This window comes from Budorcas taxicolor, chromosome 14 (genome assembly GCF_023091745.1).
Source record: "Budorcas taxicolor isolate Tak-1 chromosome 14, Takin1.1, whole genome shotgun sequence".
Lineage (NCBI taxonomy): Eukaryota > Metazoa > Chordata > Mammalia > Artiodactyla > Bovidae > Budorcas > Budorcas taxicolor.
The window spans coordinates 2,166,192-2,184,035 of NC_068923.1; the positions used below are offsets into that span (position 1 = coordinate 2,166,192).

Here is a 17,844-nt window from a genome sequence, read left to right on the forward strand (position 1 = left end):
GGAAATAAATTGTTAATCAGAATTTTGAAGACAATGCTCATCTTCTGGATTCATTATTACTGAAGAGTCCAGTGAGAATCAGATTTTTATTTTTATTTTTTTTTATAGTTTTTTATTTTTTTAATTTTAAAATCTTTAATTCTTACATGTGTTCCCAAACATGAACCCCCCTCCCACCTCCCTCCCCATAACATCTCTGTGGGTCATCCCCATGCACCAGCCCCAAGCATGCTGTATCCTGCGTCAGACATAGAGAATCAGATTTTTAATACTATTTTGGATACAATTATTTTCCCTCTTAGGAAAGCTGTGGGATTTTCTATCAATATCTGGGACTGTAAAATGACATAATATTGTTTTTGTGTTTGAAATATTCTCATGATTTTGCTGACTACTCTGTGGGTCCTTTCAAGCTAAAATCTCATGCCTTTCAGGAAGATATTTATTGGACATGTTACAAATAATTTTCTCCATTTATCACCTTTTATAATCTTAATTTATGGTATTTTTGCTAGTAGAAGTTTTTTGATTTATTTGGCTTTGGTTTGGAAGTTCTTTCTCACTCCAACAGTATAGAAACATTAAGTATTTTCAGTATTTGTTAGTGTCTTTCTTCACCTCTTGTTTCTCTTTTACAATTGACTCCAAAATACTACTTTTTTGAGTTCTGAAGTAGGGATGCAATTTCATTAATTTTTTTGCATAATAATGCACTCACACCAACATTCTTGATCAACTAATCTATTGATTTTTCCATGCTATAGCATGCTACCCTTCTCCTACATTTGGATATACTGTAGACATTACATTGACAGAATTTTGATAATTCAAAGATAGGTGACTAACTTTATTCATTTTACATTACGTGTCAAGTTGTTGCCGTTGTTTAGTCGTGTTCGACTCTGAGACCCCGTGAACTAACTGCAGCACACCAGACTTCCCTGCCCTTCACTATCTCCCTGAGTTTGTTCAAACTCATATCCATTGAGTCAGTAATGTCATCCAACCATCTCATCCTCTGTCACCCATTCTCTTGCCCTCAGTCTTTCCCAGAATCAGGATCTTTCCCAGTGATCTTTTCAGGATCTTTTCACATCAGATGGCCAAACTATTGGACCTTCAGCTTCAGCACCAGTCCTTCCAATGAATATTCAGGGTTGATTTCCTTTAGGATGGACTGGTTTGATCTCCTAGATATCCAAGGGACTCTCACGAGTCTTCTCCAGCACCACAGTTTGAAGGCATTAATTTTCGGTGCTCAGTTTTCTGGAACTTTTTTACGTTCCAGCTCTCACATTCATACATGACTACTGGAAAAACCATAGCTTTGACTATACAGACCTTTGTCAGCAGTTAGGAAAATGGATCAGAAATATGTATCAAGTTAGAAAAATGCATTAGAACTTAGAATAGTCATTTGAAACCAGCAACACTTGAGATAAAGTGTTCGTCTCACTTGTATTATCAATGCTATTACGCTGCTTTCAATAATCTTGTCAACCATGAAACACTCATTTTCTTTCAGGAAAAATTATTCTTACCCATTGCAGGGGTAGCAAGGGTTTGGCGGCCAACAAGCTGGGCTGGTCCCAATCCATCAAGAAAATCACTGAATTGACTATCTGCGCCTAGTCTCACTCCAGGAAATATTAAACTATTGGCAAAAGGACAAAAATCAAAACATTAGATCCCCTAGAACTCTTTTCATTACTTTCCATTAGAATATAGTTCTGAACATGAATCAAACAGTACTTGGGTAATTGGTTTACTTACTGATTCTTTGCATTTCCTCTGAACCAAGCATATGAGGCTCAGTGCTGAACGAGAGAAGGTCTACCCTATCAATTTACAGAATATTCAGCAGAGTTCCCTGTGCTACACAGTAGGTACTTGTTGGTTATCCACTTTAAACACAGCAGAGTGTACGTGTCGATCCCGAACTCCCAGTATACCCTCCGTCCCATTCACCTGAAACTAACACAATATTGTTAATCAACTCTACTCCAATATAAAATAAAAAAGAAGACCCTCAGCAGGAGGGCTTAATTAGAGTTTTTAATGCAGTAAGTTTTTGGCACATTTTACAATACAAATCCCTACATAAATGTATGATTAACATAAAATATAAGATGTGGTATTTTATGTCATGACCTACTTAAATAATTACTCACAAGCATTAAGTAACATTAAAGTGCTAAATTTTAAGAAACATTTAATAATTTCTTAAATAAATAATATTTGCAATATTCAGTTCAGTTCAGTCACTCAGTCGTGTCTGACTCTTTGCAACCCAATGGATTGTAGCATGCCAGGCCTCCCTGTCCATCACCAACTCTCAGAGTTTGCTCAAACTCATGTCCATCGAGTTGGTGATGCCATCCAACCATCTCATCCTCTGTCATTCCCTTCTCCTCCCGCCTTCAATCTACGCAGCATCAGGGTCTTTTTTTAAGGAGTTAGTTCTTTGCGTCAGCTGGTCTAGGTATTGGAATTTCAGTTTCAGCATCAGTCCTTCTAATGAATATTCAAGACTGAATTCCATTAGGATTGATTGCTTTGATCTTCATGCAGTCTAAGGGACTCTCAAGAGTGTTCTCCAACACCACAGTTCAAAGACATAATTTCTTTGGCACTCAGCTTTCTTTATGGTCTAACTCTCACATCCATACACGACTACAGGAAAAACCATAACTTTGACTAGACAGACTTTTGTTGGTAAAGTAATGTCTCTGCTTTTTAATATGCTGTCTAGGTTGGTCATAACTTTTCTTCCAAGGAACAAGCGTCTTTTAATTTCATGGCTGCATTCACCATCTGCAGTGATTTTGGAGCCCCCCCCAAAATAAAATCTCTCACTGTTTCCATCATTTCCCCATCCATCTATTTGCCATGAAGTGATGGGACCAGATGCAATGATCTTAGTTTTCAGCATGTTGAGCTTTAAGCCAACATTTTCACTCTCCTCTTTTACTTTCATCAAGAGGCTCGTTAGTTCCTCTTTGCTTTCTGCCATAAGGGTGGTATCATCTGCGTATTTGAGGTTATTGATATTTCTCCCAGCAATCTTGATTCCAGCTTGTGCTTCATCCAGCCCAGCATTTCACAGGATGTACTCTGCATAGAAGTTAAATAAGCAAGGTCACAATATATAGCCTTGACATACTCCTTTCCCGATTTGGAACCAGTCTGTTGTTCCATGTCCAGTTGCTTCCTGACCTGCATACAGATTTCTCAAGAGGCAGGTAAGGTGGTCTGGCATTCCCATCTCTTTCAGAATTTTCCACAGTTTGTTGTGATCCACACAGCCAAAGACTTTGGCATAGTCAATAAAGCAGAAATGCATATTTTTTTCTGGAACTCTCTCGCTTTTGCGATGATCCAGTGGATGTTGGCAATTTGATCTCTGTATTCTCTGCATTTTCTAAACCCAGCTTGAACACCTGGAAGTTCACGGTTCATGTACTGTTGAAGCCCGGCTTGGAGAATTTTGAGTATTACTTTGCTAGCATGTGAGGTGAGTGCAACTGTGTGGTAATTTGAGCATTCTTTGGCATTGCCTTTCTTTGGAATTGGAATGAAAGCTGACCTTTCCCAGTCCTGTGGCCACTGCTGAGTTTTCCAAATTTGCTGGCATATTGAGTGCTGCTTTTTCACAGCATCATCTTTTAGGATCTGAAATAGCTCAACTGGAATTCCATCACCTCCACTAGCTTTGTTAACAGTGATGCTTTCCCATGCCTGCTTGACTTTGCTTTCCAGGATGTGGCTCTAGCTGAGTGATCACAGCATCGTGGTTATCTGGCTCATGAAGATCTTTTTTGTACAGTTCTTCTGTGTATTCATGCCACCTTTTCTTAATATCTTCTGCTTCTGTTAGGTCCATAGCATTTCTGTCCTTTATTGTGCCCATCTTTGCATGAAATGTTTTCTTGATATTTTTCTTTTGTAATATTGAATAAATATTATTTGAAAACAGATTCTTATTACAAATCAAAATGCTTAATTTTTTCAGTTTTGAATGAATTAACATCTTGAATAAATTAATATATTATATTATATGAGATTTGTATTTAAGTTAAATGCTAGTACGTTGGTTGGTGTTGGTCTGTTTCTCACCATGTCTGCCTGAAGCCCCAGGCTATATCTTTGCCAAGAGCAGGGACTGCGCTCTTGTTACCTGATGTGTCCAAGATAACAAGAACCAGGCTGTTCACATAGTTAAACTTCGATATGTAACTTTTTGGAATAAACAGTTTTGTATAAGGGTTGATCTTTTCCAATGTGGTAGTGAAGGACAGGGAAGCCTGGCATGCTGCAGTCCGTGGGGACACAAAGCGTTAAACTTGACTGAGCGAGGGAACAACAGCATGTGCTTTCACACATATTATCTTTTCATAATCAAAGGGATTAGACAGAGCATCAATTATTATTCTATCAAGAGACCATAAAATAAATCTGTGAGACGTTAAGTGGCTTATCCATGGTGGAAGTATTACTAGATTTGTCAATTTTTTTTAAAAAAAGATTTATTGGAGTATAGTTGATTTACAATGTTGTTAGTTTCTGCTGTAGAGCAAAGTGAATCAGTTATATGTATCTGGATATATACATGTGTCCACCCTTTTTAATATGCTTTTCCCCTATAGCCCATTACAGAGAGTTGAGTAGAGTTCTTAGGGGTATACTGTAGGTTCTTATTAGTTATTGATTATCTATCTATCTATCTATCTATCTATCTGTCTATATATAGTAGTGTGTATTTGTTAATCCCAATCTACACTTGTTGATTTTTATATCAGAAAACAGTGTCTCCAGTTTTTTATTTGCTCATTGCTTCATAATCCTTCAACAAATATTGGTATTTTTCAGCAAACTTAACTCCAAAACTTCATGCCTTCTGATTTTTGTTCCTGGCTGTATCTTGCTGGGAGAATGTATACCCATCATTGGATCAAATAAAGGGACTCACTACTTTCAGGAATGGGAAATGATATCATGAACATTAACTTGGCAGAATTTATTTTCTGAACCTAATTAAAAATGCTGGTAAAATAAAATAATTAATAATGAATGGGTAAAAGATATCTGTATGGTAATACATAATTATAGAAAACTTGTACACAGTCAATCCCCAAGTAACCCACTGCAGGATAATACTTCATTATTTGTAAGATCTATCACCTCAGTAACCTGTCAACTATCAAACTATCCATCAGTAAAACCATTATTTCAGTTTCACCAGAAAAATTCTCAAGCATAAGAAAAATGCAGATTTTTCTGTAAAAAAAAATCATACCAAGTAAACAAAAACAAAAATCTAGTTACATTTTTCCCCAATTAATTAATTTTAAAATTAATGAAAACTCTTTCATCAGAAAAATAACTAAGCAGGTAGATCCTGGGCATTTTTCCTAAGGTGAAAATGAAATCATGATGTTTTAAAAATAAGAAAAATAAGTTGCTGTTATAAGAATGTTAGACTTACAACAACTTGCATCTCAAAATAGTTTGGAGAAAAGCAGGAATATGGACAATTAGTTTCATACATCTACGTCTTAATTCAGATTTTGGCAACTGGGCTAGACGATGAATTTCCCATCTGAAAGAAGCCATTATATGTGGCATTTCTACCATAAGCCCCTGGTCATGGACTTTCTGAGCCTTTCTGGATAACAAAAAATCAGTTTATTCATGTTAAGCCGCTATTTCCTCATCCCTTTGAGAGGTCTGAGTGACCAGGCCAGAGGTGTGTCTGTATCCTAAGAGGTCAGGCTATTTTAAAGTAGATGGTTGAACTCCCGGTTGTACAAAGTAACTGCAGGATAACGAGAGCCTTGTTACCCTCCCTGTGACTCGGGACCCTCGGCTCCAGGCCTTGGGCATGTGCTGACCCACTTACTTTCCCTCGGAGCTGTAGCTGTTGATGCTGCCGTCCGTGGACTCCCGGCTTGGCTGCCTCACCATCTTCCTCATCTCAGCTGCCATTCCTGTCTCGGTGCTTCTCTGGATGGTGCTTTTCAACTTCTTGTGGCCTGACTCTGGCAGGAGAGAGTAAAAGCAACTCTAAGGTTTTTTTTTTTTTTTTTCAGACAGTTACCAGGGATATTGACTCTGCAAGTACAATTGTTAATTATGCATATAATTCAAATTTTACTCACAAAAATAATGTCGAAGAGAATACTCTGAGGAATTAATCTCTTTGCTACAGGATTCTCTGGCTAAGGAGGCAGCAGTAGAAGGCAGACCACTGCCCAGTTTCAGAGACCACCTGACTCCCAATGAGCCAAAATGCAGCCCTGCATTATGGCTGCTCAAGTTGTCAGCTTCAGTGAAAAACTGGATTTTGCACTGTACTGTTCTGTGGAAGCTAACAGATTCTTCTAATCTGGAAGGTTCCAACTGATTGGAGACAGATCTGAATGACTGGGAATGTCCTCTACAGAAGAGGCACTTGGAACCCAGCATGGAAAATACCACTGTTTTGGTACAGCCAGCTATCCACAATCCTCATAAAAGGGAAAAAAAAAAGCAGCATTTTATTCAATGTTTTCTGTAACACTTTAACATACAGGATATCATCTGAGATGGCGCAGAGGTTACCCATATAGGGCTCATTACCGGTGATGTTTCCAGTTGTTTGAGGCTCTTTCACAGAATACATTTTTGGAGGTTGAAATGCCAGTGAAAGGGTAGGAATCTGTTTGATCTTATTGTTCATAACTTGCCCTCTACAAAGCACTGTGTGCTCCTACCAACTGACCCATGGATGCGTCTCTTTTCCCACCTACGGCTCTTGACTCTCCACCTTTGCTCCTGCTTTCTGTCTCACCCACTGGACTCAAGGCAGGGACTTCCCCTAGGGCCATGATGGCTGCCATTAGCTTAGTTTGGGTGTTTATGTGTGTCCTGTGTCTCCTTCTTAGACACTGCTCCTGTATGAAGTCACCACGTAAAGCAACATTTCATCCCTGCATGCCTATCAGCACCACACCACCTGAGGGCAAGGGGCAAGCCCCCACGGCATGTTACCCAAGTGAGCCAGCTAGAATCCTGACAAATGTTTACTCCAGGCATCCTGAGGCAATGAACGAGGGTAGAACACCAAATTCTACCGAAAATAATGAGGTTCATAGCTATAATAATGAAAGCAAACTTTTATATGTAAATGGAGGGGAGGATGCTGGGAACTAGAGAGAAATGGTTAAGAGGATCAGCCACAAGGATCTTTTCATTAAGGTATTCATTTATCCACTCAGTCAGCATTCCTTCCATCCATTCACCCTTCCTTTTATTCATCCACCCATACTTTCATCCATTCATTTATCCATTCATTCCTCCATCTATCCTTGTTTTTTCCATCCATCCATCCATCCGTCCTTCCTTCCCTCCATCCTTCCATGCATGCATGCATCCAACCCTAGCCCCATCCACACATCTGTGCTTCCCTCCTTTATTCTATCCATCCATCCTTCCCTCCTTCCAACCATCTTTCCTTCATCCTTCCCTCCATCCATTCTTCCTTCCCTCCCTCTTTCCATCCCTTCCTCCATCCAACAAATATTTACTAAACACCAACCAGGTGTCCCACACTGTTCTAGGTTCTGGGTAAACACTGCCAAATGACAAATTTCCTGCCATCATGGAGCTTACATACATGTATGTATTACACAAGAAAGGCAATTAACGAGTCAACAAATATGTAACAGGTCTGGTAATAACTGCTATGCATAAAAACAGACAAGCGAAGGGGACGGAGATTGACGGAGCTGAGCAGCGGCTTTATAAAAAAGGGGTCAGAGTCTCATCAAACATCGGTCTGGAGGATCTGAGGGGACCAGACGGTGGCCCCCAAAGCTGGGTTGCTCCTGGTGGCTGTGATGGGGAGGCTGTGAGTGATGGCGGTCTGGTCATCAGCCCCCAGTCCACAGGTTTCCTCTGTGACGTTTCCAGTGCTGATATTGACTCCAGCCAGGAGGCTCTGTGCGCCTGGCTGTCCAGATGATGGTGGTACTAACAGAGCCTGGCTTCTCCCGCCTCTCCTAACACCTACTACAGGTGCTTGTAGTGATATATGTGTTTGATGAATGAAAAGAAAACATTTAAAAGTTAAGAGTTCTTTACCAATTTGTATTTTTCAAGTTTTTCTCAAAGAGGGGTATGTCCTGAAATCCTTACAGCAGTATTAAATCTTCACAGCTTCCAAAATAAATCTAAGTGCTACACACTTTGCAAAAACATCATGTAAGAGGTCGGTTATTGAACTTTCTTTTATACTTATTTAATTTTGTGAATTTGAGTAATATATTTTTTATTTTAGAGTTTTTTTTCCAAGCCTATTAAAGATGGCAATCATGGACTGATATCTTGTCTTACTCATGTTAAGAAATATTCAACAGAGTTTTGATGCACTCACTATACAACTGTATAAAGGCCCAGGTAACAGCTGGATAAGCAATTCTAGCTCTGAATCTTCATGATTTATATTCAAAGGGCTCTCATATTATCTGGAATGTAAAGGTTGGAAGGATCAGAGTTTTATAGATGTGGAAACTGTACACAAGAGAAGTACAATTCATGCAACAAGTAACTGTCCAGCATTTGAACTGGTCCTCACCTTTTCTGCATGCTGGTGATACAGCAGTGAATGCAACCAACCTCTGCCTGTTGGAGCTTACATTCTAGTGGGAATGATGGCTTTTTCAGTATCCCCCTCATTAGCCTGGAAGCTAGATGAGAAACCTGATTTTCTGAACCTCAGTCTTGTGATCATTCCATTATATCACAGTTTAGGAAAACACAGAGTCTGATCTGATTGACTTTACAAACAAAACAAAAGTTTAGCTACAGATATTTTCATGTATGCATTTTCATATGGGCTTACAAATTCATTTGAAAACATTGAAAAAATCACACATATTCTATACAAATGTATATAATTATCTGTATTCATCCCTCTGTGCCATGCCTGGAGTCAGAAATGGCAACCTATTCCAGTATTCTTGCCTGGAAAATCCCATGGACAGAGGACCTCAATGGGTTGCAGTCCATGGGGTCGCAAAATCAGACATGACTGAGCTATTGAGCATGCATGCTATAATTACAGTATAAATATGTTACATATATGACATTTTTAATACCAATATAATGTATTAAACCACTAAATATTACAAAATACTGTTATGCCTATTAAAGATACCATCAATATTTAATAATTACTTGTATCCACTGAAGAATCATTAACCCAAAAAAGACGTGAAGTCTACTGGCAAATGATGTCATGAGACCTTTGACCTGAAACCCTGTCCCAAGTACTATACAAAGAACAAAAGGATTAGAAAACTAGTATATTTTAATATTCTACATTCACAGACACGTAAAAGTTAGTAAAATCCATAATATTGGGGGGCAATACTTTATTCATGCTTTGGAAAAATAGACATGCTCTCATAGAATATTCCAAAATGTGTCCTACTTATATATGAACTTTCACTTTTCATATTTTGAAATGCTGCATTTAGAAACAACCTATGGATGCATTAGTTCATTCTGCAAATGCTTGTTAAGCGTCAAAGGCCTATAATCTGATAGTCTGATAGCATTCTAGGTGTGAAAGTCACACAAGTAATAGGAGAGGACATCCAGTAAACAGCTAAAGCAAGTCAGGTAACATGATGATTCTGGACAAATATCATATATCGCTTATATGCAGAATATGAAAAATGATACAAATGAACTTACTTACAAACAGACTCACAGACACAGAAGACAAATTTATGGTTGCCAAAGGGGAAAGGGCAGGGGGGAGAGAAATCAGGAGTGTGAGATTAATACATACAGTACTATATATTAATAAAACTAAAAATTAATAAGGATCTGTGGAACACTGCTCAATGTTAAGCGGCATGGAGAGGAGGGGAGTTTGGGGGAGAATGGATACGTGTATATCTATCACCAAGTCCCTTGGCTGTTCACCTGAAATGATCACAACATTGTCAATCAGCTATATACCAACACAAAATAAAAAGCTAAAAAATAACCTGCTGTATAGTATTGGGAACTGAATTCATATCTTGCTTATTGTGTTCAAAATATTGTATACTGTATCATATATCTTGTATATTGTATTCAATATCTTGTAAGAACCTATTCTTTACCAAAGGTAAAGGAATCTGAAGAAGAATAGATAGATAAATAGATAGATAAACTCAGTCACTTTGCTATAGACCTGAGATTAATACGACATTGTAAATCAACTGTATTTCAACTTAAAAGTAAATAAAGATAATATAAATGGAAAAATAATGACTTTAGATTTTGAATCAGTTCAGTTGCTCAGTCGTGTCTGACTCTTTGCAACCCCATTGACTGCACCATGCCAGGCTTCCCTGTCCATCACCACTTCCTGGAGCTTGCTCAAACTTATGTCCATCAAGTCAGTGATGCCATTCAACCATCTCATCTTCTGTCATCCCCTTCTCCTCCCGACTTCAATCTTTCCCAGCATCAGGGTCTTTTCCAATGAGTCAGTTCTTTGCATCAGGTGGCCAAAGTCTTGGAGTTTCAGCTTCAGCATCAGTTCTTCCAAAGAATACTCAGGACTGATTTCCTTTAGGATGGACTGGTTGGATCTCCTTGCCATCCAAGGGACTCTCAAGAGTCATCTCCAACACTGCAGTTCAAAACCATCAGTTCTTTGGTGCTCAGTTTTCTTTTCCTTTTTTTTTTTTTTTTTATGATGGTGATCCAATAAAATTTTTTATTTAGAAAAAGAGGCAGCAAGATGGATTTAGCCTGTGTGCTACAGATTGCGCCATGAACCTGACAAAATCATATTCTGTGAAGTAGGTCAAAAGTATTAGGCTCTCACATCCATACATGACCACTGGAAAAACCATAGCTTTGACTAGATGGACCTCTGTGGCAAAGTAATGTCAGTTCTTTTTAATATACTGTCTAAGTTTATCAAAGCTTTTGTTCCAAGGAACAAGCGTCTTTTAACTTCACGGCTGCAGTTGCCATCTGCAGTGATTTTGGAGCCCAAGAAAATAAAGTCTGTCACTGTTTCCATTGTTTCCCCATCTATTTGCCATGAAGTGATGGGACCAGATGCGATGATCTTAGTTTTTTGAATGTTGATTTTTAAGCCAGCTTTTTCACTCTCCTCTTTCACTTTCATCAAGAGACTCATTAGTTTCTCTTTGCTTCTGCCATAAGGGTGCATATCTCAGGTTATTATATTTCTTGTGGCAATCTTAATTCCAGCTTGTGCTTCATCCAGCCCAGCATTTCGCATGATGTATACCGCGTATAGTTAAATAAGCAGGGTGACAATATACAGCCTTGACGTACTCCTTTCCCGATTTGGAACCAGTCTGTTGTTTCATGTCCGGTTCTAACTGCTGCTTCTTGATCAGCATACAGATTTCTCAGGAGGCAGTTAAGGTGGTCTGGTATTCCCATCTCTTTAAAAAATTTCCACAGTTTGTTGTGATCCACACAGTCAAAGGCTTTGGTGTAGTCAATAAAGCAGATGTTTTTCTTGAACTCCCCTGCTTTTTCTGTGATCCAATTGATGTTGCCAATTTGATCTCTGGTTCCTCTGCATTTTCTAAATCCAGCCTGAACCTCTGGAAGTTCATGGTTCATGTACTGTTGAAGCCTGGCTTGGAGAATTTTGAGCATTACTTTGCTAGTGTGTGAGATGACTGCAATTGTGCGGTAGTTTGAATATTCTTTGGCATTGCCTTTCTTTGGGATTGGAATGAAAACTGACTTTTTCCAGTCCCATGTCCACTGCTAAGTTTTCCAACTTTGCTGGCATATTGAGTGCAGCATTTTCACAGCATCATCTTTCAGGATTTGAAATAGCTCAACTGGAATTCCATCTGAATATCATCTGGATACTGGATAGCACCACAGCAAATGCAGAAGAGCCTGTCTGTATTGAGAGAGTTCCTTTTGACCAGTTGGGCAGGGCAGGTGACTTGTAGACAAGGAGGCCGCCATGCAAGGGTCTGGGAGAAGGCCAGTCCAGGCAGAGGAGCAAGTGGCAGACCCCAAGGAGGGCCAGGCCTGCCCTGGTGGGTCTGAGACTACACACAAGGAGAGGAGGAGCCGGAGAGGCTCAGGCTCTGCTGGGAGCCTGCCTGGACTCAATTGTTGGGGAACCCAGGGCAGGGTCTCATTCTGATCTACCCTCTCACAGGGTCACCGAGCCACTGTGTGGGGCTGAGCTCCTGGAGCAGAAGTGGAGGAGGCGGGGAAGCTCTTCTCCTTGAGGAGGGAAATGGAGGCCATGTCCGGAGAGCAGCAGGGCAGATCAGTGGGGAGAGGCTTTGAGCTTCTCTTGCAGTGTAGCTGACACGTGTCCTGTTCCTCCATGTGCAAGTGGCTCAGAAAGACAGGAGGAATCAGGAACTTTCAGGTTTTCAGTTAGGATCACCAGTTGGAGGGGCTTCCCTGGTAGCTCAGTAATGAAGAATCTGCCTGCCAATACAGTGGGTGCGGATTTGATCCCTGGGTCGGGAAGATCCCCTAGATAAGGAAATGACAACCCACTCCAGTCTTCTTACCTGGGAAACCCCATGGATGCAGGAGCCTGGTGGACCACAGTCCATGGGTCACAAAGATTCAGACACGACTGAGTGACTAGACGACAACAACAACAACGACCAGTTGGATGACAGTGTCACTTGCGGGGAGGCGAACTCGTGGGTGGTGGAAATTCTGGGTTCTCCAGTGGATGACAGAGGAGCTCGTGCAATAGCTGTGTGGAGAGTGAAGTAGGAAGAAGATGTAGGATCAGGACCAGAGGGTCAGGTCACGTCCAGAGAGGCAGAAGGTGGGCAGACAGGACACGCTGGCAGGCAGATGGGATGGAGATCTAGGGTACCCATTCGACGTCCAGGGAACAGAGAGTGATACACGGGGGAGTTGGGGTGGAGCCCAGGATGCTTTCACGTTTGAAGGTCTAGAAGAATATCAAGGCAGTTAGGGGGTCTCCATGGGAAGACCTTTTCAGGAGAAAAAGGGGTAAGGGCCATGGTGCTGAAATCAGAAGAATAAGGTATTTCAGGAAGTAAGATAATTAGCTGTTGATTACTACTGAGAATTTTAGTAAGAAGCAGACCTGTAGAGTGGATGACAGGGTTGCCTCCATGGCAGCACTGATTTCGAGGGGAGCTGGGGACCATTCAGAAGAGGGAGCCAGAGACGAGGAGGCAGAGAGGCTCCAGGACCATTTCCAAAAGGTTTGCAGTGACTGAAAGAGTATTTGGAGAGCTACACATGATGAGGGCAGGTTGTCTATTTCTAAAGATGTTACAGATCTATGCAGATGGGAATCCATAAATGCGTAGGGTGAGACCCAACAGTTTCAGGTGTAATATCATGGGTTGGAGAGGTAGAGAAAGATAAATAACGTCCAAAAAATCACCTTCCAATCAATGCAGCACCTAACCATCAAATGAAAAGTCAATTCCATCCAGCAACTGGAAATATCAGTAAAAGAATATAACTTAATGGACTAAACAATTTGAATTCAAAAGATAAGTATAATAATGTCTTTCTTATTAACTCAGAACGAACAGAGGAAGTGCTTCAGTTTCGTTATCTTGAAAGTAACAACTGAGCTCACTGATAAGATTCATTTTGTTTATATGTACAGTGACAAAATTCAGTTGTTTTGAAACAGAAAAGTTGTTGTTGTTAATGTGACCCGTTTTGTTTATTCATTCCTTTATTAACTTAGTCAAGGAAATTTTCCCTGAATGTTTCGGGCCAGTGCTGTGTATATACACTTGGAAAGGAAAGAGTCCCTGATTCCAGGCAGCTCACGGCCTTGGAGGAGGGATGGGCAAGTACTGATCCTGAGGGGTCAGTGCACCACAGAGGCTTTATTTTATATGTATTGAGCTTCAGCTTTTTATCTAATGTAATGCTACTAACACGGAGAGAAGAAGAGCAAGAGAGAGAATGGTTTAGACAGTGAAGGGTCTGCTGCTTGCCCGGCCACTAAATGAGCAATAACCTGGCAGAATCGGGAAGCGAGAAATGCAAAACTTCTCTTCGTTCACTTCTGTCAGTTCCTCAAGAGAATTCTGAGTCTATGTGGGTCTGTGTGTGCTAGGGCACTCAGTCATGTCCAACTCTGTGTGACCCCATGGACTGTAGCCCACCAGGCCTCTCTGTCCATGGGATTCTCTAGGCAAGAATACTGGAGTGGGTTGCCATTCCCTTCCGCAGGGGATCTTCAGGACTCTGACTCAGGGATCAAACCCGGGTCTTCTGCATTGCAGCATTTTTTTTTTTTTTACTGTCTGAGCCACTAGGAGGCCCTCTAGAGTTTATGATGACCTCTAATAAAATACATTGCCTAAATGCAAACCAATCCCTTTATCTAGTGTGTAAACAGAGCAGCAGCAAAACAGTCTAACTGATGGGACTGGACTCCCTGAGACACTACAGGCTGATACCCAAGGGATTTTCAAAGGCAATTTTAACGCTGTGCAGATGGTGAAAAGGCATTTGCGTTTCATGCCAGGGGAACATCATATGTAAAGGTCTCAAGTGAGGAGGAGCATGGTCTCTTGAAGTGGGTACATTTCTGAGTTGACTCAAGTTAACCTCAAGTTGACACTGTGAGTGGTGAGTGCCGAGAGGGGGTTCTCCACATGACCTCTGACCTGATGCTCTCCGGATGCATGGTTACGTACCACCTGGGTGGCTGCGGCTGCTGTTTACTACTGATGCCGTTCTTGTCGGCATCAAATTCTCGGTCCCCCAGGGCCACACAGAACTGTGCGTACTCTGTCTTGTGCACAACACAACACGGATCTCCAGTGATCATTTTTTACAAGAAAAGACCCAGCAGTTCTGTTGCTGTCAGACGCTTCCAATGTTGTGGCAACCACACCGTCAGAAAACATTTATTAGGCAGTCTGTTCCGACGGTGCCACAGTGAGTTTCTAAATGTTCCTTTTGTGCTGGGCCAAGGTTCTTGAATATACCTCACCCCACTCCAGATAAGTACAACTTGTAAAAGTTTCATAAGTCTGAAGAACATTTTTAGAGCACGGCATGAAAGTTCTTGCATTTTTATGGTTTCCCTCATTCATTCTCCATTTTAATCCTACAAGCCATAAAGTTTACAGTTTTCCCATTTTCCAAAGAGCTTTATAATGAAAGATACACAATGGTCAAGAAGCTAAAGATAGAATCGTTAGGAATACTTTTTGTGAGATGGATGGAATAAGTGCCCTTAATAATATTTTCAGAATTCTTTCAGTCTTTCCCAGTGATGTAGTGATGCTTTTTTGTTTGTTTGTTTTAAACATGCAGGATCTTAGTTCCCTGAGCAGGGAGTGAACTCATGTCGCCTGCACTGGGAGCTCAGAGTCCTAACCACTGAACAGCCAGGGAAAGACCCCGGCTATGCTTTCTTATTTCACTGCAGTAACCTAAAGGAGGTTACGGTGCTTTCTTTGCTGCTGTGTGCTCTGCAAACATGGCTTTAGAAGGTCTATACTGACTCCTGACATCTGCTTTTCAGCCTACCCATGACTGAAAGTGGCTCCCTGGTGAGAAGCTGGCATCCTGCTGACTGCCTGGAATGCCTGCAGTCAGACCATCTGGGCTCCCTCACACAGTGAGTTTTCCAGGAAAATGTTTGCTACTATGACCTCAGAGCTTCCCAGGTAGTGCAGTGTTAAAGATCTGTCTGCCAATGCAGGAGATGTGGGTTCAATCCCTGGGTCAGGAAGATCCCCTGGAGGAGGAAATGGGTACCCACCCACTCCATTATTCTTGCCTGAGAAATCCCATGGACAGAGGAGCCTGGCAGGCTACAGTTCATGGAGTCCCCAAAGAGTCGGACACGACTTAAGCGACTAAACAACAAGAATAACAAGTGTCACCTCAACTGTTTCGTCTTGGCCAGATGGTGAAAATGTGAGCAAGTTCAAGATTGTCTTTTAAATAATCTGCAGATTAAACTTAATAATGCGGTCCCCAAATATTCAGGTAAAGAGGCTTAAGGTTACTGAAACACACCACCTGCCCCGCATCCTGTTTTGGCCAAAACCGTCAGGGGGGAGGCAGCCGCATGCTGGGCATCTGGCTTGAGTCCAGGTCTCTATGTTCCCAAAGTACGGCCTGGACTGAACAGGGTTCCCCCCATCACCCATCCACAGTTCACAGGCTGAAGTCCTAACCCCCAAAACCTTAGGATAGGGCCTATACATGGTGATTAACTTAAAAGAAGCCCCCTAAGGAGACCTTAACCCATCTGACTGGTGTCCTCACAAGAAGAGGAGATGAGGATGCAGAGTGACCATGGCATGGAGAGGCAGTAAGACAGCATCCACCGCCAAGCCACGGACAGACGCTTCAGAGGAACCACGCCTGCCCGTACCGTGATCGTGGACGCCCAGCCCCTAGAACTGTGAGGGGATAAACTGCTGTTCCAACACCCAGCCAGTGGTATTTTGTCATGCAGACTGAGCAAACCAATACATCTAGGGAGTGGATACTATATACGGTCATCTTCTTGTTTAATAAACGTGATGCATACAAGTTAAAGCACCTGGGGATCAATGGTCACCTACATGTTCTGAGGATGAGATTAAGCCCCCAGTCCTGGGATGGACTTATTTCAGCTTGACTCGATTAACAAGTGCTCTAAAGTATGTCATGGAGATATCTAAAGTGTTTATTAACAACTCAATGTTCAGAAAATAAGGCCTCAGATATATTTGCAACCGGACAAGGGATTAACTTCCACAGCACACAAACAGCTCAAATAGCTAAAAATAAAAAAAAATCAGAAAACAGAAGGTCTAACTAGAAACTTCTCCAAAGAAGACATACAGTTGGCCAAAAAACACATGTAAATATGCTCAACATCACTAATTACTAGCGAAGTGCAAATGAAAACTACAATGAGGTGCCACCTCACATCAGTCAGGATGGCCATCATTTAAAAGTCCACAAGCAATAAATGCCAGAGAGGGTGTGCAGAGAAGGGAAACTTTCTACACTGTTGACGGGAATGCAAGCGGATGCAGCCACTGTGGAAAATAGAATGAAGGTGCTTTAAAAACTAAAAACAGAGCCACCATATGATCCAGTGATTCCACTCTTGGGCATACATCCAGAGAAAACCATACTTTGAAAAGATATATGCCTCCTAAGTTCATTGCAGCACTATTTATGATAGCCAAGACATGGAAACAATGTAAATGTCCATCAACAGATGAATGGATAAAGAAGCTGTGATATATGTACGTGCTTGGATGCGTTCTAAGTTGCTTCATTTGTGTCTGACTCTTTGTGACCCTATGGACTAGGCTTCAGGGCTGCTGTGTCCCTGGGATTCTCCAGGCAAGAATACTGGAGTGGGTTGCCATTACCTCCTCCAGGAGATCTTCCCCACCCAGAGATCGAACCTGAGTTTCCTTACCCACTGAGCAGCGGGGAGCCCATGATACATATACAAGGGATATATATACTCAGCCATAAAAAAGAATGAAATAATGCCATTTTTTTGCAGCAACATGGACGAATCTAGGGATTATCATACTAAATGAAGTATGTCAGACAGAGACAAATATTTTATGATATCACTTATATATGGAATCTAAAAAAATGATACAAATGAAGTTATATACAAAACAGCAATAGACTCACAGACACAGACAACAAACTTACGGTTATCAAGGGGGAAAGTTGGGGAGGGATAAATTAGGAGGATGAAATTTACATATAAACACTACTATATCCTTGGGTTGGGAAGATCCCCTGGAGAAGGAAATGGCAACCCATTGCAGTATTCTTGCCTGGAAAATC

At 41.2% G+C, this 17,844-nt stretch overlaps 1 protein-coding gene across 1 annotated transcript in view; it reads right to left on the reverse strand.

The window, feature by feature from the left end:
• Positions 1 to 17,844, reverse strand: part of RIMS1 (regulating synaptic membrane exocytosis 1) — a 594,395-nt gene that overhangs the window by 5,222 nt on the left and 571,329 nt on the right. Inside the window, exons 30-31 of the mRNA XM_052651478.1 lie at positions 5,900 to 6,038; positions 1,542 to 1,654 (exon numbers count right to left, since the gene is read on the reverse strand). Coding sequence (XP_052507438.1) covers positions 1,542 to 1,654; positions 5,900 to 6,038 — 252 coding nt within the window. The remainder of the gene's footprint in view (positions 1 to 1,541; positions 1,655 to 5,899; positions 6,039 to 17,844) is intronic.